We start from the raw sequence: 24194 nt of genomic DNA on the forward strand, positions 1-24194 counted from the left end.
AACCACAGTTGAACTGTGAAATCCTCTATCACAAGTTGTAGCAATGTCCACCACTCTGGGACGGCTTTAAAAGGGAATTAGACAAATTCATGGAGGGTAAGACTATCAATGGTTAGTAGTCACTATGGCTATACATTACCTCCATATCAGAGGCAGCATGTCTATGAACGTATTGCTGGGGACTGGGCAACATAAGCAGGCGGGTGCTGTTGCACTCATGTCCTGCTGGTGCGCTTCCCACAGGCATCTGGTTGGCCACTGTGGGAACAGAATGCTGGACGAGACGGGCCTGTGATTGATCCAGCAGGGCTCTCCTTATGTGCTAAAGATTCTTTGGATTGTATCCAGTGTCAGCGGTGGTGACTGCAGCTAGGGCTGGATCTCAGGGCCAGGGGACCCCAAATGACCACCCAGAGAGTGTCAGGTGCAGAAACAAACCCCGTTTCATTTCTGTAGTCATGACAGTGCCAGGATCTGGGTAAGTTTAAAATGCAAAACAACACACGCTCAAAGTGTGTCCACCCACCCTACTGTATCAGTAACGTAGAAGCAGTTTTAAAGCATGGAACGCCAGCTGGACCGGGGTGGGGTAAGAGTCATCTTAGTTGTGGACTTCACAACTGAAGTCACGCACATGGCCACAGTGAAGGCCCCCACCCCCACAAGACTATTAACGGCGCAATCCAAGGCATGTTTAGACAGAAGAAAGTCCCTCAACTCCCAGCATTCCCCAGCCAGCTGTGCTTAGACGGACTTCCTTCCGTATAAACATTCACAGGATTGCACCCTAAGTCCAAGACCTAAAATTACGTACGAAATGTACGTCCTACTTAGAGCAGACCTGTTGAAATGAATGGGCCTCACACTAACGTCGGCTAACGTCCGCTGCTGCTGTTGGCTGAGGGAGCGGCGCCTGTCGAGTTGTGGGATGCACTCCAGAGGCCGGACACTTTGGGGCGCCCTTCTGGATTAGGCAGAAATGCGCGGGCCCGGGCTCCAGCCCCCAGCGCGCTGCCTGAGGAGCGAGGGCCACCCAAGTTCCGAGCGACACGCGCTCAGGTCCCCCACGGGCAGCCCTGCGCCGCCCGCCCGGATCCAGGGAACTACGCGCGGCCCCGCGCCCGTCGCCACGTGCGCGAGGCCCTCCTCAGAGGCCGCTGGCGGGACTCGCGGTTCCCTTCCAAGCCGCTCTCGGGAGCGGCCGCCCCGGCCACCTTCGCCTCAGTCGCGGAGAAACGAAAGCAGAGCCCGCTCCCTTCCCGCGCATGCGCCCCCTTCCTTCGGCCAGCGCCATCCCTGTCGAGCCTCCCCTCACGCCCTTCCTCACTCCGCCCGCCCTGTCGAATGAGAGCGAGCGACGGCACGAGACCGCCCTGTCCTATGAGAGCGAGCGAAGAGAGGCGTTCGCTCCTGAGACGTCAGTTCCTCAACTCCACCCCTTCTTCGTTCCGGTGCGGGGGGGGGGGCGGAGGCGGCGGGATGCGAAGCTGACGGAGGAAGAGAGCGGGAGCGTGCGCTCTGCTTGTTGTGTGACGTCACTGGCCCTCTTTCTCCTCGCCGGGGACAGCAACCAATTGACGAATGCGCCGAAGGCCCTCCTCCTGGTGACCTCACAACTCCCCTCTGTCGGTCCCTCTCCCCGCTCTAGGGGCCGGCGTCCAATCAAGGGCGGGGACTGAAACGGCGCCCGGCCCTCCGTGACGTCCTGGCCCCGCCCCCTCTGCCCTGAGGCGCTCGGCAGTGGGCAGCGCGAGCGGCGGCGAAGCCCGTGTTCGCGTTCCTCCCGCCCCCCTGGCTCGCTCCGCAGCTAGTGCTGGCGCGGTATCCCGTCCCCGCGCCCCTCCTCCCGTCCTCCCTTCCCCGCTAGGCTCGCGTTTTTCTCAGCCAGCAGGCGACATGGAAAGTGCGGCGGGGGGAGCCGAGTTCAACATCCTCCTCGCGACCGACTCCTACAAGGTTGGGGGTGAAGGAAGAGGGGCGGCGGGCGGGCGGGCGGGCGGGGAGGAAGAGGGGTCTGAAGCGGGGGAGGGGCTGGTTCACCTCTGCACCCGCCTTCCCCATCCCGGCCTCTCCACCTTTAGGCGGGCTGGGCTGGGCTGGGCTGGGCTGACTGTGGGCATTGCTGGGTTCTTGTGCTGGTTCCGTTTCTTCTCCCCCCCCCCCCCAACTGCGCTATTATCTCCCGCCACCACCGCGCCGGCAGCCGCTAATTCCTCATTCTCTCCCCCCGCCTCTTCTTTCATCCCATCCACCTCACTCACTCCCCATCCACCTCACTCGCCACTCCAGGCACCGGGCCAGGAGGACCTGCTTAAGAGCGCTACATGGCGCTGGGTGCCCGGGGCTACGTGTGCGACGGCTCGCAGGCCGTGCCTGCCCGTCCGCGACTAGCGAAAAGCGGGTGAGGAGGAAAGGCAGAGTGGGTCACCGCGGGTCACAGCAGGCCAGCCTCTTTGCCCTTGGTACCGCATGCACCTGGTGGCAGCAGGCTCTTTGGCTTCTAGGGAAAGCTTATGCTGCCATGAATTTCAGTCGAGGCTTTTGAAGAGCCACGAGTCTCCTGGTGCAGCAGACCGGGGATGCAGCCCTTTGTACCCTTAGCTGGGAGGAAGGCTCATTGAAATTGGCGAGGACTACTTCCAAGTAAATATTCGTGCGGGTGCACAGTAACATGGCTGCGTTTTTGGAGCAAAAGTGGCTGGTCTGAAGGCTTAGGATGGTGACTTGTGGCTCCGTCAGGTATCCCAATTTAGTTGAGTGGTGTATAGATGCTAGTAGTAGTCTGTGAGGGAGAACGGACGAGGAAGTGCTTGGCTTGTTCTGGAATGTAACCGTTCTTATCCCAATGAGCTTGGAATTGGCGGGAAGATGGAAACCAGGGCTTATCATGCTGATATGAGGGGAGAATAAGCAGGAGCTCTTGGGGCAGTAGCCGTCTCCTCGTGTGTGTCCCTCATGCTCAGAAGTTTCCAGTAGAAGGAAAGTACACACACAGAGAAAATGGCCAAGACAGAAAGTGAAACCTGTGGCAGGGAGGAGCTGGCTCAGCAGTGCACTCATATGCTATTTACTCTGTCATCCAGACACTCAAGTTCTCCCAGTCCTGGCAGGGGGAGATCAATGAAATGTTGGTGACACATCAGCCTCATTCAATTACTCCCAGTACAAAGTGCTAAATTTAGTTGATTGTTGGTGAGAAAGGGGGATGTGAATGTTTTCTGCTCAAAGTATGCATGCTTCGTGCACTTTATCAAAATAATAGATTTTATCTATTGATCTGTAAAGAGATGTATAGCTTTTAAAGCCTTTACTTGTGCCACTGGTATTTCCTAATTACAGATGTTGCTTAATTTGGACAACAAAGGCACAGAGCTTGGGCTTTAGAAACAGATAACTGCAACACTGCAGAGCAGGGGTGGGCAACTTTTGGCTCTCTGGAGGTTTTGGCCTACAACTCCCATGATCCCTCACCAGTGCCTGTACTAGCTAGGGCTGATGGGCACTGAAGGTCAAAGAATCTGGAGGGCCACCCCTCCTGTAGAGGAACCAAAACAATGAAACCAGATTTTAATAATGGGAGAAGGGAGTTAAGCTCTCCTGATAAGTTTTTTAATCATAGGGTTTTTGGTTGGACTCTTACAGGCTGTACAACTGTCTTTAAGTATGTAGTTTCTGACCAAAACCTCTGTTCAGTGTTTAAATTGTTGATTATAATTACAGTAATTGCTTCTATAGTGGTCTCCAAAGTTTAATTCCCCCACACAGTTGTTGGTTTTGAAATGCTTGGAACTGGATATGGTAGTAGATGGTAGTGCTATGAAACAAACCATTTCTAATGCCAACAAGATGATCAAGCATTTTAAACCAGTAATGCTACTCCTGCAAATACTGATTATGAAAGCATGTTAGTGTATAGCTCCACTGATTTCAAGGGGAATACAGAGGAAAGTTGTATTTGAGGGACGTTACAATCAGAGTTCTTGACTTAATCTATGCTTTTAAATTGCTGTTCTGTGTTAATCTTGCTGTAGTGATTCACTTGCTGTGTCTATTGTAGCTGTGTTATAACATTAGCACCTACCAGTTTACTAAGCACTTCAGGCACAAACACTTCTAAGGGTGCAGTCCTATGGGGATAGTCAGCCGCCTCCGAACTCGGAGGTGGCTGACTATCCAATGCAGGGTGGGCGGAGCACGGAGGGGATGTTTTTTTCTGCGCTCTGGCTGCCCTGCATTTGCAGCTTAACCGGGGCACCTTGGAGTGGTGGGGAGAGGCCAGACAGTGCATAGGAAGCATCATAATAGCGCTTCCGTGATCCCCGCCCCCAGGAACACCCTCTTTAAGGCTGCTCTGCGCTGCTGTTCCGAGCGCGGAGCTGGGGATGTACCATGCCTCCTACGAGGTGGCGGGGGAAGAGGTGGGGAGTCGGATTTCTGGGAACCGAAAAATCCTATGGCTGTCTAGATGCTGTCTAGCGGCCATAGGATTGCGCCCTAAATCTCATTCATTTCAATATGAGAATGAGCAGGATTTATAGTGCAATCCTATATGTGTCTACTCAGAAGTAAGTCCAATTTAATTTAGTGGGACTTATCTCCAGGTCAGTGAGTAGAGTATTACAGCCTTCAGTATGTAACTGGACTGAATTGTGTCCTGTATTTTAAACTTGTATGCTAGTAACAATGGTTAGCATTTACAGTGAAAGCTTAGCCTAAGCAAAACGTGATGTTTTTAGACTTTAAAGTTAACATAGGAAGCTACCAAGCCAGACCATTGGTACATCTAGTTCAGTATTCTCTACCCTACACTGGCTGGCAGCAGCTCTCCTGGGTTTGAAACAGGAGACTTTTTCTAGCCCTTCTGGAAATTGAACCTGAGACCTCCTTAATGCAAAGCATGTGCTCTACCACTGAGCCAAAATTCTATGCAGGCAAAACTTAAAACATAAAATTTAAAGCCTAGAGTTAGAACATAATCTATCATGTACCTATCATGTAAGTATAATTGGAGATACCTTCATACTGTGATGTAAACATCATATGCCCTATATGTTTTGAAATCCTCCTGTTAAGTAATATAAAAGCATCAGCGATATATTTCTGTCAGTCAACAATGAATAAAAACAATTAACTGAGAGCCTTGTGGTACTATAATAAATCATCATAATTAACATTTGCTGTGCTTTCAAGTACTCAAAGCTCATCACATGCATTATCTGAAGCAAGTGTGCTAGTGAACTAACTGTAAGTTCATAGTAAGAAACTTAGTGTTTAACCTCATATAGGATTTTATTTATAACAGAATAGCACAGTTCAAACACAATAATCAGCATCTACTATCTGGAGAGGTGTTTGTGAGTGGGGGTTGGACATGAAGTGGTGCACTGGCATATTGTGTCCATGTGAATGCATTTACATTAGGGATGTTCGAGGAATCTGACCTTTGAGTTCCGTACTTGATCAGCACCTCCGAGGCTAACATGCAGATTTGAATGTAATCATTGCTGTTTTGATGCAGTTCTCTGCTCAAAAAAAATCAAAATGCACATTTCAGAGAAAATAGTTTTAGAAATGCATATTTTGAGGGGAAATGCTTAAAATATGTGTGTGAAATATTTTTAAATGGGAATTTCCATGCATTTTTAAAGTCTCTGATGTGGGAATGGATGGAGCAGTGAACACATCTGAAAATGACACAAACCAGAAATAGAATCATCCATCCCTAATTTACATGCACGCTCACCAGTCAGGATCCATCCCCAGCAGAGAATCTTAACCTTCTGGAACATGTCCGTGCTAACCATTTAAAAGTTCTAAAATCCATATCAGTGCAATACTTTTATTAGGCCAATTCAAAGCTTCCAAAAAGTGTGCAAGCTTTTGAGATCTCCAGATCACTTCATCAGGCAAGATGTTACAAAAAGTTTGTTGGGGTAGGGGAAAATAATAGGGAGGGGAAGAGACTGACTTGATGTTGAACTCGTGATGTCTGCACCATTGCAGACATTCAAATTGAGCTCTACCAGTTGATGTGGTGAATCAACCACAGGACTGCTGGGAACAAACAAAAAGCAAGCAATGGTTGATTTCCCACATTTTTTAAAATATCAAATTCAGCTGCTACTCAGAACAAACCACAGAGGTTCCTTGATTGGTGGAAAACAGAAGTAGAGAGGAAGTAGGTAGTCTTAGGGCCAGTTTGCATGACATGACAGCCCATCATGAGTAATTTAATCCATGATGAAGCTGTGGTACACAGCTGTGGTACATAGCTTTTTGGTTTTAATTTTTGTGAACTGTCCGGAGAGCTTCGGCTATTGGGCGGTATAGAAATGAAATACATACATACATACATACATACACATGTGTGTGGGGGTGTGGCTGCCATTTTGAATATGCAACCCCCATGTTACATTCTAGGGTTATGCAAGGGTTGCCTAACCCATGCTTGCCAGGTTGCGTGACACAACAACTCCCAAGTGGGGGTTGCATATTTAAAATGGCACCTGTGGATGCCATGGCTCGTAGTAGATCAAAAGACTGATAATGAGCTGCAGCGTGATGTCCAAACCCAGTCTTAAAAGGTGTCCCAAACATCTCCCCAAGGCAAAATAGGGACAGTTGATTTCTTAACCTGGGGACATGTACTAGTACATAGGGCCAATTGGATATACGTTAGAGTATCATAAACAAAAAAGACATATTGATGTTCACTGTCTAATACTGGAGAGGCAATGGAGGATTGTGAGGTGAATGAGGATTTGGAGAAGGATTTGAAGGAAGAAATGGCACTTCGTAGCTGTTCTGGGAGTTGCTTAACCTTTAAAAGGAAAGATCTCTAAGTTTAAGCGCTTCCAACAATTATAGTAATATAATACACTTTTACAATTTACCAACTGCAGGCCAAATTATAGTACGCTCCTACATGAGCAAAAAAATGAAACTATGTTATCACTTCCCTCAGAAAGGCAAGCAAGGATGTTGACTGAGCTTCTCTGTAATGAGAGATCCACATAACTGGAAATGTCACTGTGAAGGCTTTGCTGCTTGCTCCTGTCAGTGTTGCTTCACAAAGTTCTGGAATTTGGAGCAGGACCTCCCTTGATGATTTTAAGTAGTTGGAGACTGTGATGTTCAGGCTGTTTAAAGGTTAAAACCTACATATTGTGTTATATCCAAAGCTAATGGGTTGCTATTTTAGCTCACACAAAATAGGGATGAAATTGATTATTCCCAGTTTAACATATGAGCTACCATGTTTTGCACTAACAAGAGCGCCAAATACTTCTCAAAGGTAGCTGCACATAGAGTTCAGTGCAGAAGTCAAGCCTCTAGGTTACATAATTGTTTCCAAGCATAGGTAGGCAAAGATGCATAGTTTGTAGTGACCTTCTAACCTTAGTTGAAGAATGCTAGTGAAATGCCTTGCTCATCTTACTAGTTTCCTTTCCCTATTAATATGGAGGCTTTGGTGATTGGAAGAATTGATTGTAATCCAGAGGAAATATAAGGAACTGAACAAATAGGCTACTAGTACAATTGGTCCTTAATTTCCTCATATGTGTAAGGTTTGTTAAAGTTTTGATTAACCCAACTCATTGGCATGTAGCATGCATCATACTTACTATTAATATGTATATATTGATAAGTTGAATATTACTAATGATTTGCCATGGTATGTCAAATTGAACAGAAGTTACTTTCAAATAAACTAGGGACACAATCCTTCATCTGTCAAGTCTGTCTTCCTATCTATTTCTGCATGAAATGCATCTAATTCAGAAACTTGAATATCAGTTCAGATAGTCCTGCCTGAAAAAGTGGTTTTTATGTTGCAGAATTTTTGAAAGTTTTTTTTACATTTTCAGCTGTTTCACTCCTTAGGTGTTGCATGTTACTGTACATAGTTCATGTAAATTCAGGATGAAGGCTCTAGAAATGATTATAGTAGCTGTTGGATAAGGAAACCATACCCCCCAAAATTGAAACTTAAAATTTTATTTGGTACCTCAAGATGCCGACTTGGCATAGAAATTCAGTTTTTAAAGCAAACATAGAATGCGACGTTAAACAAAAGGGAAGTGTTTCCTAATCAAGGGTCTTTAGTTTAAGCACAGGGGGAAAACTAGATATGATAGTCTTACAATTTATTGTTGTAAGCCGCCTTGGGAGGGCTTCTGCCCTGAAAGGCGGCCAAGAAATATTTTAAATAAGGACGTAATTCTATTCAGATAGGCGGCTGCCTCTGAACTCAGAGATGACCACCTATCCAATGCAGGGCAGGAGAAGCACAGAGGGGATTGTTCCCTCCGCGTTTTTCCTACCCTGCATTTTCAGCGAGACAGCTGATTGCAGCTGTCTAGCTGCAGGAGGGCTGAGCGGGGGAGGAGGCTGCTGTATGACACGTTGGATGTGTCATACAGGCATTTCCGCCCTCCCCTCCCCAGAACGCCCCCTTTCAGCCGTACCACGCTCCTCTTGCAAGCGTGGAGGATGGGGCTGTTCCGCGCTGCCTCCAAGGCAGCACGGAAGTGGGGGGAGGTCGGTTCTCCGGGAACCAACCTCAGAATGCAGGCTCTGAGGTCAGTTTCCAGAAAACCAGATATCCTGTGGCCACCTAGCCGCTGTCTAGCGGCCATAGGATTGCTCCCTAAATTTATAAATAGTGGACTAATGTTTCAATTTTAATAAGTTATGTGATCATAAGTGTGATTATAACTTGAAATGTGGTGTTAAATAAGCAATAAGAAGACTTGATCACATGGATTTTTTTTAAAAGCGAGTAAAGCATTCCAATGAACATTGCCCTGAAAATAAGAGTAGTTTGTCCTTTCTGGATTAGACACTACTGATCTTGCATTTGTAATAAAGATGTACGTTGCTGACATTTACTGGCATGTGGACTACAATTCAAGAGCCAATGGTTGTTGCAAGTGCTTTCAGTGGAAATGACTGACCAGAGTTAGAATGTAATGTGTCCACCCTATTTATTTAACAAATCACACATTTGTGCCCTGCATTTAGGTTTGAGCCAGACCTGCAGGCAGTTTAAGGATAAAATGCCAAATTCATCAGTACTATCTTTAGACTGATTTGCTTATATGGAGATGGTTACATGTTGCCATACACACTGAGCTCAAAGTTTAGGATTTTTAGACCTAAAAATCTGACTGAAAATATTTTTGTTATTTTAATTTTTTGACCCTTATCAAACATTCCCTTGCAGTGTTGGAAATCCAAACATTACAGTATTGTGCAGGTGTATCAGAAACAGAGAGTGAAACTGACCAGTCTAATACATTGCCCAAGCTGAGAGAAATACAAAAAAATAAAAAGGTTTAAGTGGTGGAAAGGAAATATTGACTTTTAAAAAACTTTTAGTCAACAGCTTTAGTTTTTCAGGTAAGGGAAAAATCAAATGCTTTTGTCTTAAAAATGTCAGAAGTACATATTTTAATAAGCTGGGAAATATTTCCCTGAAGAGATGCCATCAAATTAATGTTCTGTGTGTAAAATTATCCCATTTTCAAATGACTTATATAACTTTAATTTAGGAGAATGCACCAATTGAAAGTTACCAGAGTCATTTATTGAAAACTGTCTTGATCAAACTATCAGCCGAAAATATTGTTTTTTTCTTATGCTCTTTTTGGTAACATTTCCAGTAATTTCAAATTACTTGTAATAAATGTTATAATTGAGGGAAAATACTATATGGACTTGTATAACTCACTATTGTGGGGGGAATACTAGTTTAGTTTTCATCCCCACCCCCGCTTATATATAGCTCTTATGTGTAATATTGCCATTTAATATTGCCAGGAGCAAATGATGGACAGGTGAGGTCTAAAAGAAGGTTGTTCATAGACAAGACAAAGCTTTCTAGACTTGCAGTGCAAATAGGGAATACATGGCTGTACATGGTGATGTTGTGGTCATACACGTGCTGCACAAGAATAATTGTTAGCAAGCAAAATTTGTGTTATTTGGTCTCTGCTTGAAGGAAGCCTTGTAACATCTTGGAGATCCCTGAAATGATAACTTCATCTCTAAAGGCATGCTGCTACTCCTAGATCTGATGGTGAACCACTGAGTGAAAATTGACAAAACCTGTCAATTTTCAGGTTTGTTCAGAATCCTGGTCAGTTTCACTTCTCAGTTGTAGAAAGGTTGTTCTGTAAACTGTGTAGAATAGGAACTAGGTGGGGAAATATATAGTAACAGGGCTATGTTGCTCGGGCAGCTGGAAACTGGTGAGAGGGCCAACTGGTCAAAAATTAACTGTTCATATACTGCCAGGAGGAGAGGTGGAGTGATGAAATGCTCCTTGTTGTTCAACTTTTCCTGGATTTAGAAAACATCAGTCTTGCCAGGCTGAGCTAGAGGATGAAGGATGAAACTGATCTTTGCTAGAAATGTGTGTGGAACTATCATAGTTTATTTTGGTTAACTACTTTTTGGTATGTGGTGAAATGTTTTCTAAACTGAGGTTTTTCTTATTGTAGGTGACACATTATAAACAATATCCACCCAATACAAGCAAAGTGTATTCATACTTTGAATGTCGTGAAAAGAAGACCGAGAACTCCAAATTCAGGAAGGTGAAATATGAGGAAACTGTTTTTTACGGGTTGCAGTACATTCTTAATAAATACTTAAAAGGTATTTCATCCTAGAATTTTAAATGTATTCTTTGTAAATAAATCCTATACTTTCTCATTTTTTCTGAATTCTTTGGAGTAGGAATAGCTTTCAAAGTGTCTTAATTCAGTCTGTAAATTAAGGATAAAACAGAAAAGAATTCTCAAAAGGTAATACTTCCTGAAATCATTCTGACTTCTGAATTAATTGCTGCCATGTGCCTAAGATTTGTGTCCAAATATGTCTTGGATAAAAAGAGCTGCCTCATAGTGAAGTGGTCTGTCTTCCTCTGTAGTGTCTACTCAGTCTGGCAGTGGCTGTCCCTGTGTTTTGGGCAGGAGCCTTTCTGAGCAGGAGCCTATACTTCTTTTGAAGTATATTTAGATATATGAAATCTTGTACAGCACAAACTTTATGCATTTAAGGGCGCAATCCTATGGCTGCTAGTCAGCAGCTAGATGGCCATAGGATAGGTCCGTTCCGAGGAACTTACCTCAACCTCCTCCGCGCTGCCTCATAGGCAGTGCAGAATGGCCATGCACTCTGCACTTGGAAGAGGAGTGTGGAACAGCAAAAATGGGGCGTTCCTGGGGGCATGTCAGAACGGTGAAGTCAGAAATGCCTGTACAACACATCCTATGTGTTGTCCAGCCACTGCTTCCTGCACTCCGAGGTCCCACAGCTAGACAGCTGAAATTGGCTGTCTAGTCATAAATGCAAGGGTGGCTGAAGCGCAGAGGGGACGATCCCAGCCATGCTTCTCCTGCCCTGCATTGAATAGGCAGTCTCCTCCGAGTTTGGAGGCGGCCGCCTACCCCAATAGGATTGCGCCCTAAGTTATCATTGTGCTACAGTCTGTTTTCAGATGAACTGTTCATAGATCTTCAGACATTGAAAAAACGGAGCATAAAAGAATAGGATAAACCTAACAGGGCAATAGGGCTATTTTACACAGGATTCAGTTATGTTTCCACTTTCAAAAAGTGAAAATGAATGATCTCTGTAGATACTGTGTTCTGATGTGGCATTTTAAAATATAATGTTAACTAGTTTTAAATAGTTTTTTTTAAGTGTGGCAAAGAATATCTGTTCCTCTCATTCAAGCTAGTTTTTCTAATAAATATGCTTATTTTGTGCTATTGACTTAATTTACAGCTTAAATGGTAAAATGAATTCCATGGAAGAAAGACAGGATCTAAAATGTAAAGGGATGCTATAAACTGGATTCCTCCACTGGACAGTGGGTTGGTCTCGATGGTCTAAGTGGCCTTTTCCAACTCGATTATTCTATGTAATAAATTATAAATAACATGCAACATTATTGTTATCATTATGTTTCTTGTTTGCTGGAATATATTACTGCAATGCTGCTGTTTGAAGATTTCAGTCTATCTCAAGTGGGGACCCTCAGGCTTGGTCCCCCTGTGGTTCCCCACTGGAATGCAGCTTCCAAGAGCTTCTCCGCAATGAAATTCAGCCCCCTCAGGCTGAAGGAGGTTCCCCACTCCTGTTGTATCTAGTATTTAAGTGGGTGTGGTTCTACTGCGCCTAAAAGAGATAGCGTTGAGACCTCACTTTAAAAAATCCCTGAACTCCACTGAAATGGATAATTTGTGGCCAGGCTCTAATATTCCATTCTTGTACAAAGTACTTGCGTGTGTGTGTGTGTGTGTGTGTGTGTGTTGGAATCTCAGCTCTAGGTGTTCCTGGGTGAGGCAGTTTAATAGTTCCATTTCAGTCCAACTTCAGGCCTGCATATGGGATGGTGACAGTTTAGACAATCTATACCTGGAGCTGGACAGGGGAACTGTTTCCCTGTTAGTTCTGCTGGACTTCTCTGTAGCTTTCAGTACCATTCACCATGGTATCTTTTTGTACTGCCTGGTTGGGATGGAACTTGGAAGCACCATGTTATGGTGGGTCTGGTCATTCTTAGATGGGCATTTCCATGTATTGGTGCTAGGAGATTCCTGTTCAACATCTACATTTTATTTACCTACCTGTTTTCATGTTTTGATGTCTTTTATTTTACTGTTTGTTGCCTTGAGCACCACTTGGGAAGACTGTGCCAAGCCTGACTAAGAAAACTGCCTCCAAATAACTTTGACAAATAAGTGTTGATTCTGTAGAATGGCGTTAGCTTTTAATATGATACTTAAGAAAGGCCCTAGTGTGGATCCTTCTAGGTCATTAAATTGGTCTTTGCAACTGCAGGAATAGCCTCGTTTATGTAACTTAGGCAACAGCAATCATCCTGTCATTGGCAGGCAGCTGTCTTCCTTAGATCATCATTTTCATACCAATCAACATACAATACCCAGTGCCTGAATCTGAGGAACAGTACTAGGGCAATCTATTTATTTTATTTTTATTTATTGCATTTATACCCCGCCTCTCGCAAGGAACTCAAGGCGGCTTACATTATCCTCCTCCTCACCATTGTATCCTCACAACAACAACCCTGTGAGGTAGGTTGGGCTGAGAGTCTGTGACTGGCCCAAAGTCACCCAGTGAGCTTCCATGGCCAAGTGGGGACTAGAACCCAGATCTCCCGGCTCCCAGTCCGTCACTCTCACCACTACACTACACTGGCTCTCAATCTATTTTCTTTTTGCCATAATATGGGAGTAACCAAGACTAAAACATAAGATTTAGTATGTGACAATTGCAGCCTTCTCTTGATTTCTTGAAATTGCTGTCATAGATAAGTTTCTCATCTCAGAAGACTACCTACCAATGGGTAGTTATAAGCATAACTGTTTTTCACTCTGTATCCTGATGGTAAAACATATATTTAGAAGTACATTCAACTTTAACCAATGGAGTCTTCTTTGAAGTAAGCAGTATTTAAGATCAGGATGCATGCAGCCCAATTCTTTGTATGTTTATTTGGAAATGAGTCTTACTGAGTTCAGTACAATGTATTCCTAGCTGCAGTCTGTCAGTTACTAAACCAGAAAGAATTGCATTGGCCACGGTCAAGAATTTTTTCATAATTTAATCAGCTGCTTCTATCACAATACATCTATAAAATAATAAATGATCATGCCCAGCTAACTTTCAGTAGGCATTCTTATGTGTCAGTGTTACTTGTATGTATTTATCACACAACCTACATTGTTTTTCATCCCAGGCAAAGTGGTAACCAAAGAGAAAATTCAGGAAGCCAAAGAGGTATACAAGGAACACTTTCAAGATGATGTCTTCAATGAAACGGGGTGGAACTACATTCTTGAGGTAAAAAGAAATTTAGTGTACTCTTAAATTTAGGAGAAAACTTTTTAAAAATAGCTGTCGTTCATGTGACTATCAAAACTCACCTTGTGTTAGCTATGTGGTTGCAATTGACAAATGCTTAGTTTCTTGAGTTCAGTTTGATAGAGCTAGCAGGTATTACTCTATTTAAAAAAGACCATAGAATAAAGCAGTATTCATCCTTTCAAATGCTAAGTAGAATTTCCAGGTAAGAGGGATTTGTTGCCACATGTGTGGAAGTTGAGCTTGCTGGACAAATTTTCATATAGAAAAGCAAATGAAGAGCTTTATTTGTTTTATGACTATATATCTCTTGGTAATGTATACGTAACTGTGATAGTATACATACATACATACATATATATATTTTGAAGACATCAGTTGTGTCTTAAATATTATGTTCCCAGAGGTGAGTTGAAACTTTTCTTGATGGACCAACATTTGTTCATTCCTTCCTAAAGAAGCATGCCCTGCCCTTTGAGGGCAGTACTCTAAATTCCTTGGTGAAATCATAATTTTACTTTCCAAATGGCATTGTATCTGATACACAAGTTCTGGATTTGAACTGAGCCTTGCTAATGTAAAGTTAAAGTAATTGCCAGTATTGTAACTGAAAGAAGAAGAAAATATGAGGGGCTAATTGTGTGCTGAATTATGGCCTTTAGTGCTCTTTGAATCAAGCCAGAATTTTGTAGCAGTGACTTTGAGTGACTCCCACTTAAAGGAATGAGTAAAGTGGAATGAGTATTGCACTTAAAGGAATAGACTGTCCAATAAAAACATCCATTGATACTAAATTCTGTCTTACATCCAATGAAATGAGTAGTATTTGACTATTTCCAAATAATTGTTGTATGTTTTGCTCTGTATATAACAGAAGTATGAAGGATGTCTTCCAATAGAAATAAAAGCTGTTCCTGAGGGCTGTGTAATTCCCAGAGGAAATGTACTCTTCACTGTTGAAAACACTGATCCAGACTGTTATTGGCTCACAAACTGGATTGAGGTAAGTAATGAAAAATTGTCTCTGTACGATTGAGAGATCTTTCTAGCTTATTGGCTTCCATTTTCAATAGGACTTGCTTGTGTATTTAAAGCCACCTTTAAAAGGTGTCATTCTGTCCTCTGATATGAGCCAGTGGGGAAATGCATAATTAAACACAAGTTGTGGTTACGGTCTTGTGCTTGTGTGCTTTTAGACTTTATTTTTACAATGACATATTACTCCGCATAAGTCTTAACAAGCATTGAGTGTATTAATGTACTTTGGTCTCTCCCCCCCCCCCCCATATATCCAATATTCAGTTGGGTTGCTTATGAACTACTTAATTCAATATTCTGGGGTTACAAGTCTCTTAAGATTACAAGCCATGTGTGCCTGTTCAGTATGAGGTAGTGCCAAGGCAGCTGTGCACACAGCTCAATGGAGAGAACGTGAGCCCAGGATGGGCTGCTGTTGTCAGACTCTGCATATGTTCCCTTCTCTCCCTTCTGCCCAAAGGTCAGCTGGTGGGGTGTTGCTAAGACAGTGACATGTACAGCCTTGCATATAGTCTGGCAGTCTCCAGTTCCAGTTCCTAAGTCCATAGGAAGTGGTAGAAGGGGACTGGTTTCTGTGTCTGTCTTTTTGGTGTATTGTGAAGATGACCGTAAGGAATGATTCTTCACTGCTGCACCCCACCTCTCTCACACATTCAGTAACCTGGTTTGCACATTTAAAAACTGATGGGTTTGTCATACACAAATGTGATAGAGCGGGAGTGCTGCCTACAGCACCCCTGCCACTTCCGCTTTTACTCTGCAACCCACGATCACCTCCTTCGTAGGTTGCGAAGCGTGATGTCTAAACCTGGACTTCTGAGTTGTTAAGGAGTTAAACAATCCAGCAGTTAACCCATGGTTTGTTATTTGGTTAACTGTCCAGGTTCGGATGTCATGGTCCACAGCCTACGAAGGAGCTGGTTGTGGAGTAAAAGTGGAAGAGGCTGGCACGCTGCAGGCAGTACACCCGTTCTTTCGTGCTTGTGCATGACAAACCATTTTTTAATCAATTGGTTGTTATGCACGAACAGCCACCCATGCACACATGTACGTAGCGGTGGTAGGGGAAGAACAGAAATATGAGTGGATGGGAGCAATTCCACTAAGAGGAAATGTTACAACATCCAGCGCCTTTCAGGTAAGATAAGGAGTACATGATAGAGCTGTATATACCTTGGGAAAAGCAGATAGGGAGAAAAGCCTCAATACTAGAACACTGGGTTTAGACAAATACATAAGGCTATCCATGGCTATTAGTCATCATGGCTATATATATTATCTCCAATATTGGAGGCAGCATGCCTATGTATAACAGTTGCTGTGGAACATGAGCAGGAGGGTACTATTACACTCACATCCTGCATGTAGGATTCCCATAGGCACCTGCCTGACCACTATGAGAATAGAATCCTGGACTAAATAGGCCTTCAGTCTGATCCAGCAGGGCTCTTATGTTCTTATGAATAGGGTCACTTGTGTACATAATGAACACTGCCATATCTAATTTCATTGCTATATTGTAGATCCCATTTCCTTTCAACATTTCACTTTTTCCTATTATATTTACCTTGGAGCCAAGAGTCATGGCAAATTTTATATTTTCCTAGACTATTCTTGTTCAGTCATGGTATCCAATAACAGTAGCCACAAACTCCAGAGAACAAAAGAAGATTTTGGCAAAATACTTGCTGGAAACATCAGGCAGTTTAGAAGGACTGGAGTACAAACTACATGACTTTGGTTACAGAGGGGTGTCTTCACAAGAGGTAATACTTGGTTTTCATTATGTTTGAAGTCTATCTTGCTGAGCAGTGCATACAGAAAAGTGAGAATAGTGAATCATAGTGAATTAATTCTGGCAACTTCTCCAGGCCACTGTATTTCATGTACAGATCATTCGAAAACTGGAATTCATAAAACGTGAACACCATGTACTACATTGTACAGCCTCAAAGTACAGTAAAAAAACAATAAGTATTGCACTTAATATATTATTTATATTGTCTTATAGGTACTAACTGGAAAACTGGAAAAAGCACTGCTTAATTTGGAATTATTGTGCATTAAAACAATATTCTAGTAATTGCCATTTTGGTTGATTGTGTCTGTAATTCAAAGTCATGCCTTGTTCTCAGACTGCAGGAATAGGAGCCTCTGCGCATTTGGTGAACTTTAAAGGAACTGATACAGTAGCAGGAATTGCTTTGATTAAGAAGTACTATGGAACAAAAGACCCTGTGCCAGGCTATTCTGTTCCAGCTGCTGAACACAGGTATCTTCGTATTTTCTTGAATCTATCTATCTATCCATCCATCCATCCATCCATCCATCCCCATTCTTATGTTTACAATCAAGTTGGATTAGTTGAAGCTGTGGTCCTACTACAAATGTGAATATCACAATGGCAAATGTCTTATTTTTATACATTTTTTAAAAAGCGAACTCATGTAAAATAGTAAGTTCATTAGCAAGTCTGATACCAAGCAGCAACAGGTCTTTGCTGATTCTGCTGTTGTCATATATACCATAGGATTCAATTTATTTTCTTTATGCCACTGTTTAACATTATTGAAATACGCAGTGAGGTGTTAACCTGCATAGTTGCAAGGTCCCATGTAAGGAGAGTAGAAATCAGATTCAGTAAATTTATTATGTTTCATGATTTTTGACATTGTTTACATCATATGTTGAGAGCAATTAGAAGCATTATTAAATGAAACATTGGCCAGTCTGCTGTTTTTAATTAAGAATTGAGCACCTTTTTTGTCAACATGTTCAATTTTTCCATCACCTATTAAATTCTTCCACTGTAATGTTAAAAGCCTTAGGTTTTGTAAGTGTTCTAGAAGAAGATGTTGTAAACCTGCATTGCTTTAGCATAGTACAATGGGGGTGGTGATTAATCTGTTAGAAGTCAAGCTTGATACTGTTGTGTGAACAGATAATAACTTATATACAAAATTCATAGAAAAACAGTGCTAGAAAGCTCCCGGGTTTCCGACTTGATGTTGGAATCTAGGTTTCTACCTATATTTAGTCTTTCCAATTCCTTTTAATAGTCTATCAAGCTACTTTATTTCGGTGATCCAAAAAATAAAATTGTTTGTTCACCTGTTCTTGGATTGAGGACTTCTGTAGAGCAGTAGTGATGCCATGAGTACTATATTCAAGTGCTGCTTCAGGGTACATGGGGAAAATACAATGGAGGCAATAATGTACCATAAAATTGGTACTTACTCTGGTCAATAATGTAACTGTCATAAAGAGATCATGCTGAGAATGCGCTTATGAATTCTGTAGCTCAGAGATGGGGAACCTCAGGCCTGTGAGTCAAATCCGGCCTTCCTGGAGTCCCATTCTGGCCCTTGGGCTTTCCCCAGATGGCCATGCCCCTTTTTCTGGCCATGCCACTTTCTCTGACTGTGAGCATTTGGTGGTTTTCCAGCTTCTGCATGGTTTTTCCCATTCTAAAATGGCAGTAAGAGCTTCAAGTGAAAACTTTTTGGTGTTTTCACCCTGCCCTTTTTGCCTTGGGTCCTTGCCCACCACTGGAATGCAGTCCCTGAGAATTTCTCTGAAATTGAATTCAACATCAAACTGAAAAGGGTTCCTCACACTTCTTGTAGTTTATCTGCCTTTTAACTACAGATGATTGTGTTGTTGTGTAAAAACTCAGCACCTTCTACCATACACTCCAGAAATCTGGTCTTTGCTATCATTCATCCAGAATATAGGCTGCTCTGTTCTTGTTTACACTATCTCCAGAATGTTACTTGTTCTGCTGCTTTCCCTACTACCAAACTGTCTGTGAGAACTTCCTCCAACTTATAGGTTCCCTTGGAGCTGGTTTTGTGTAAGAGATAAATTCAGCATAAGCTATCTTTTCCTGAGAAATCTGGCTATAGAGATGGATAGATTAAATGCAAATTTAATGTTCTCAGCCTAATTTACTCTGATGTGTAGTTGGCATGCATATATGCATGCAATCAGTCTTCGGGGTGAACATTATTACTGCTATGTTGATATCAGCCCCTCCCAGGTTATTTGGGAGTAACCAAAAATGTCCATAAGGCAGTGGAGATCTTAGCTGAAGTGGACAGCCAGACCTTTCTCATATGAGTGAAAACAGCATGTATACTTGCAACACTTTCGAAACCATCACTGATTGAAAGCTATACAGTTTATGATTTACTACAAATAGTGTAAAAATAAGGAATGGTTGTATTTATATTAGAATAGATTATAGTTGCGTAATACAGTGTTATATATGCTCAAAGGGAAATGCAGTTACACATATGAACATGTGCGTGCATGCATGCATGTACGCACACCAAGTTAATAAATATCTCTTGTTCTTCCAGTACTATAACAGCCTGGGGAAAAGATCATGAAAAAGATGCTTTTGAGCACATTGTGACACAGTTTTCTTCAGTGCCTGTATCTGTGGTCAGTGACAGTTACGACATTTACAATGCTTGTGAAAAAATATGGGGTGAAGATTTAAGGCATTTAATTGAATCAAGAAGTGCAGAAGCTCCACTGATTATTAGGCCAGATTCAGGAAACCCTCTTGACACTGTGCTAAAGGTAACGTTTTAAAATTTATCTTCTGATTTTAACATTATTTCATGAAGTTATTAAAAGAAAAACCTAGCTTTTTTGTCTAATTTGTTAGACTCTGACTTAGGAGTATGCAACTGGGCTGGCAGGGAAGCAGAGATCCCTGCCCTCTCCTCCACATGGCAGCTCCTCCAACTTCTCAGGAGGACCCTGCTGAATGGGGTATGATGTGGGTGGAACGGGGGTCTCCAAAAATTGGGTGGAAGCACCTTCTCTGTGATTCCTAGGACCATTCATTTCAATAACCAGTTGTAGCTACATTTCGATCCCATCATTTTAGTTCTCCTCATCCTTCTATTTAGCTGCTCATAAAGTTGTTATTGTCCTACCCCTCCATTCCCAGCTATCATGGCCCAGGTAGTGAAAAGATTATGTGAGCTAAGTGAGCTGTGAGCTGTTCTCTCCAGGTTCCTTTGCATAGTGCTGATCTCTTGTAAGTTGTAATAGTGAGCATATATAAACTCAGATGTTTCCAAAATAAGAGTTTAGAAGGGCAATGTCCAAAATATTTTCTGGAATGTTGGAATTTCAAGTTTGGCTTGCAGAAATTCAGATCACAGAACAGAAAATACACCACTTTGCTTGTACTTTGTCAATAAAAGTTAATGATTTCAGTTTACCAGCACAATGGAGTGCTTGATAAACAATCACAAATGTTTCAGCTGAAGCTATCTGCAAGAACAAATATGAATTTATTTAGTTTGTTTAAATTGGCACTCGCTCCAGCAGGCATATGCTGTGTAATGTAAATACCTTCCTGAAAATAGATATACAGGTGTATTTATTTGCTATAAAATATTTCGGTACTCTGCCTTTCCAAGTTAAAATCTTCAATTTTTTAAAACTCATACAGTAAAACTAAAAGCGAATTCCAGAACCATGAATATTAAAGCCTAACATAGGAACTCCACTAAAATCAAAGCACATTTCTCTTCCCATTGAACCAATGGAAGAGATTGGTCTTATAGAGACATCTGAAGGCCATGAGGAAGAAATACTGATGAACTTCTTGGGTGAGGACATTCAACAAAGTAGTACTGACAACTGTATCAGTGGCGTAATCCTAAACAAACAATATCACATTGGGGAAATTTTCATCTGTTGAGGATCCAGTATTGAAATTTTGGTTGGCTTTTACTATCTCAGTCTGGTTTCCCCTTCTACACGTAGGAAGCTACCTTATACCAAGTTAGGCTATTGGTCCATGTACCTCAATACGGTCTACATCAGGGGTGAAGAACCTTTGACCTCTGTGCCAAATATGGATCTCCAGGCCTCACAATTTGGAACACCAGACTCCCCAGGCCACACCCCTTCACCAGCCCCACTCCAGGTTATGAATATTATTTACTCTGTCCTGCTCTGTCTACAGCTACAAAGTTGATGGAGGGAACTTCAAGCACAAGTTGTGAAATAGTAATGGCTGGATGCAAGTGTTTGGGTGGTGGGTTGTCAAAGAGTCAGATCCATAACTCTGCCTACTTTTGGTTCTGGCCCCACCCACTTTTGGCTCTGGCCTTGCCCATTGCTGGAATGTGGATTCCAACAGTTTTAGATCAAAGTAATGTAGACTTCAACAGGAAGTTTTACCCACCCCAGTCTACATTGACTGGCAGCAGCTCTGCACAGTTACAGATGGGTCTTTCCCAGCCTTACCTAGAGATTCTGTGGATTGAAGCTGGACCCCTCCTGCATGCAAAACATGGGCTACAGCCTTTCGCCAGGGTTTCTTCAAAGTATAGTTCACCTCAGTGACTGAGTTTGCTTGTTTTTTGTTTTCGATTCTTGAAATATACAGCTTTGTCTCAAAGGGCTTCCAAAATTCATGTGATTGAACTGGCTTATTCCATAGAGTAATGGACTCACTTGACTTAACTTTTTTTTGCTTTCTGAAGGTTTTGGAAATTTTAGGAAAGAAGTTCCCTCTTACGGAAAATGAAAAAGGCTATAAAGTGTTGCCTCCTTACATCAGAATAATTCAAGGAGATGGTGTTGATATCAACACATTACAAGAGGTGTGGCTTTTTTGTTAATATATACATAGCTACTTCAATGACTGCTCTCAAGCAGCAGTTAAATCAGATGTTAGGGGGAAAGTGCTTAACGTCCTGCTCTGCATGATATCGTTCACAAATACACAAACTGTATTTTCTTTAAAAGCTTGAGAAAATACTTTTATATGTACAAGCTAAAATATTGTCTTTCCTTTATCCTCTAAAATTCAGTACAAAAATGCACAATGTCTTAACAGCACAATCCTATACATGTTTACACAGAAGTAAGCCCCACTGTGTTCAGTTTGGCTTGCTCCCGGGGAAGTTTATATAGGATTGCAGCGCAAGACTCTGAAATGGGTTGTGCAAGCTTCACAAGTTTCTTAATTAACTATGGCCATTAATAACCATGACATCCTTCTGAGGTGTCTTTCTGGGATAGGGCTGGAGGCCCTTTTCAACAGTGGTTCTGGTCCTTCAAGGGGCAATTTCAGAAGGTGGTGCTGGGGAATTCCTGTTCGACACCACGGCCTGTTCAATGGCCTCAGGGTTCCATCTTGTCCCACAGTATTTAACGCATACATGAAACCACTGGGACAGGTTATCTGGAGTTTTAGGGTTTGGTACTACCAGTAAGTGTACTGAAACCCACCTCAGTGACTCCTTTCCATCTAAGTCCAAGGAAGCCATTCTAGTTCTAAATCTGTGTCTGATGTCAGTAATGGGTTACATGAGGGCAGACTAATTGAAACTTAATCCAAATAAGACAGAAGTGCTCTAGGTTAGTTGAAAGGAAGATCAGGGAATAGGGATTCAACCTGTACTGGATGGGCTACACTCCCCCTGATGATTGAAGTTCGCAGTTTGGGTATACTCCTAGATTCAGCCCTGAACCTGAATGCCCAGGTTTTGGCAGTGGCCTGGAGTGTGTTTGCACAGTTGAAGTGAGTACACCAACTGTGCCCATTCCTAGAGATGCTGGAACTGGCCACAGTCATGCATGCCTTAATTACATCTTGTTTGGACTACTGTAACACACTTTATGTGTGGCTGCCTTTGGAAAGTATTTGGGAACTTCAGCTGGTCCAGACTGTTGTGGCTAGAATGGTGAGCAAAGACAGTTACAGGGAGCATGTGATTCCCTTGTTACACAGCTTTGGTCTGTTTCCAGGCATAATTTGAAGTTATGATTATGACCTATAAATCCCTACATGGCTTGCGACCAGGCTACATGAAAAGCCATATTCTCCCATACGAGCCTACTTGGGTTTTTAGATCTTGCGGGGAGGCCTTTCTCTCATTTCTGCCACCATTGGAGGCGTGTCTTGATATATGAAGCCTGTCATGACACATTAAAACTAAAGTTCAATATATGGTAATATTTCTAGAAAGGGAAGGAGAGTTTAGTTTATGTTCCACCACTGTAAGAAAGTGGAACAAGATAGAAAGATGTAGTTGATTCAAACTGTAATTTTATCCTACAGTCAAGAGTGTCTGTACAATAGTTAAGAGTATTCTTTGGTATTATAAATCGAGGGAGAAAATCTCCAAACTAATTTAACAAGTGTTCTGTCACTGGGTGACAAAATCCGTAAAATCATTACCAGATTATTTTTAAAAGTCTGGCAGAAGGGACTTATACAGACCACTCTAAATAGTACTGGAAAACTACTTAATCACTTCTTGGAGGAACATTTGGTACTGTGGGATATGCCTTTCTTTACTTCTCTCTACATAGGTCCCCAGGTTAAGCATTTATAAGATATTCAGTGTTGAATTTTCTTTTCCCCTCTGGCATATTACATATTCACAGAAACAACATGCCCATGCTAAATTAGGGAGTCCCAAGAAACTAGACTTTACTCATCTGTTCTTTTCATTCTGATGGATCTGCTGTAAAAAAAAATAAAAGGACTATTGAAAAGGTATAAAGTAGGCAGTACTTCTACTAAACTTTTAGAGAAACTTATATTTTTCTAACTCAAAACATTTTTAAAGAAATACACACATCACAACATAATGTATAAAATAAAATAACAAACGATAGCATAGTATAGAGATAAAAATATTTGTGTTGCCAATTGTGAAAAAAATTAACGCTTCTCATCAGGGATGGCGGAGAATTTCTCCACAAATCTTTGGGAGGCCGAGTGCCGATGCATTCGGCCCCCCGAAATTGGTGGGGAAATTCTCCGCCAGCCCCCCGCCAGCCCCCCCCCCCCCCCCCGGGATGGGACTTACCTTCGGCGAATGTCCCTCTCGGTGGCTGGTTCCAGCGGCGGTTCGGCAGCGTTTCGTCGGGGGCGGCGGCCGGTCTCCCGACTGGCTGCTGCCACCGCCATTACAAAATAAAAAAATAAAGTTAAAAACAAACAAACACACACCCGTGATAGGCTACGAGACGATTTACGTAGCCTATCACGGCTAGATTTCCAAAGTCAGCCGTGACAGGCTACGTAAATCGTCACGTAGCCTATCACGGGTGACTTTGAAAAAAAAAAGCGCGTACGCAAATGGCAGGGCCTGTGGGTGCCGCCATTTGCGTTCCTTATTTGGACAGGGGTAGTCTACGTAAAGATTTACATAGACTATGGCGAAAATAAGGGAATGCTATTTGCGTTGCCCTTATTTTCGCCGTAGTCT

At 42.5% G+C, this 24194-nt stretch overlaps 1 protein-coding gene across 2 annotated transcripts in view; it reads left to right on the forward strand.

Annotated features, from left to right (window-relative positions):
- Positions 1 to 1727: 1727 nt before the first annotated feature.
- Positions 1728 to 24194, forward strand: part of NAMPT (nicotinamide phosphoribosyltransferase) — a 31707-nt gene continuing 9240 nt past the window's right edge. For both annotated transcript variants that reach the window (XM_084811067.1, XM_084811066.1), the window contains exons 1-8: positions 1728 to 1956; positions 10506 to 10662; positions 13775 to 13878; positions 14774 to 14902; positions 16545 to 16703; positions 17073 to 17209; positions 19299 to 19524; positions 21453 to 21572. In XM_084811067.1, the coding sequence (XP_084667193.1) occupies positions 1897 to 1956; positions 10506 to 10662; positions 13775 to 13878; positions 14774 to 14902; positions 16545 to 16703; positions 17073 to 17209; positions 19299 to 19524; positions 21453 to 21572 (1092 nt within the window). In that variant the 5' untranslated portion in view covers positions 1728 to 1896. The remainder of the gene's footprint in view (positions 1957 to 10505; positions 10663 to 13774; positions 13879 to 14773; positions 14903 to 16544; positions 16704 to 17072; positions 17210 to 19298; positions 19525 to 21452; positions 21573 to 24194) is intronic.

The sequence above is a fragment of the Heloderma suspectum genome, chromosome 7 (genome assembly GCF_057233095.1).
Source record: "Heloderma suspectum isolate Gila_16-S chromosome 7, 16-S_ref, whole genome shotgun sequence".
Lineage (NCBI taxonomy): Eukaryota > Metazoa > Chordata > Lepidosauria > Squamata > Helodermatidae > Heloderma > Heloderma suspectum.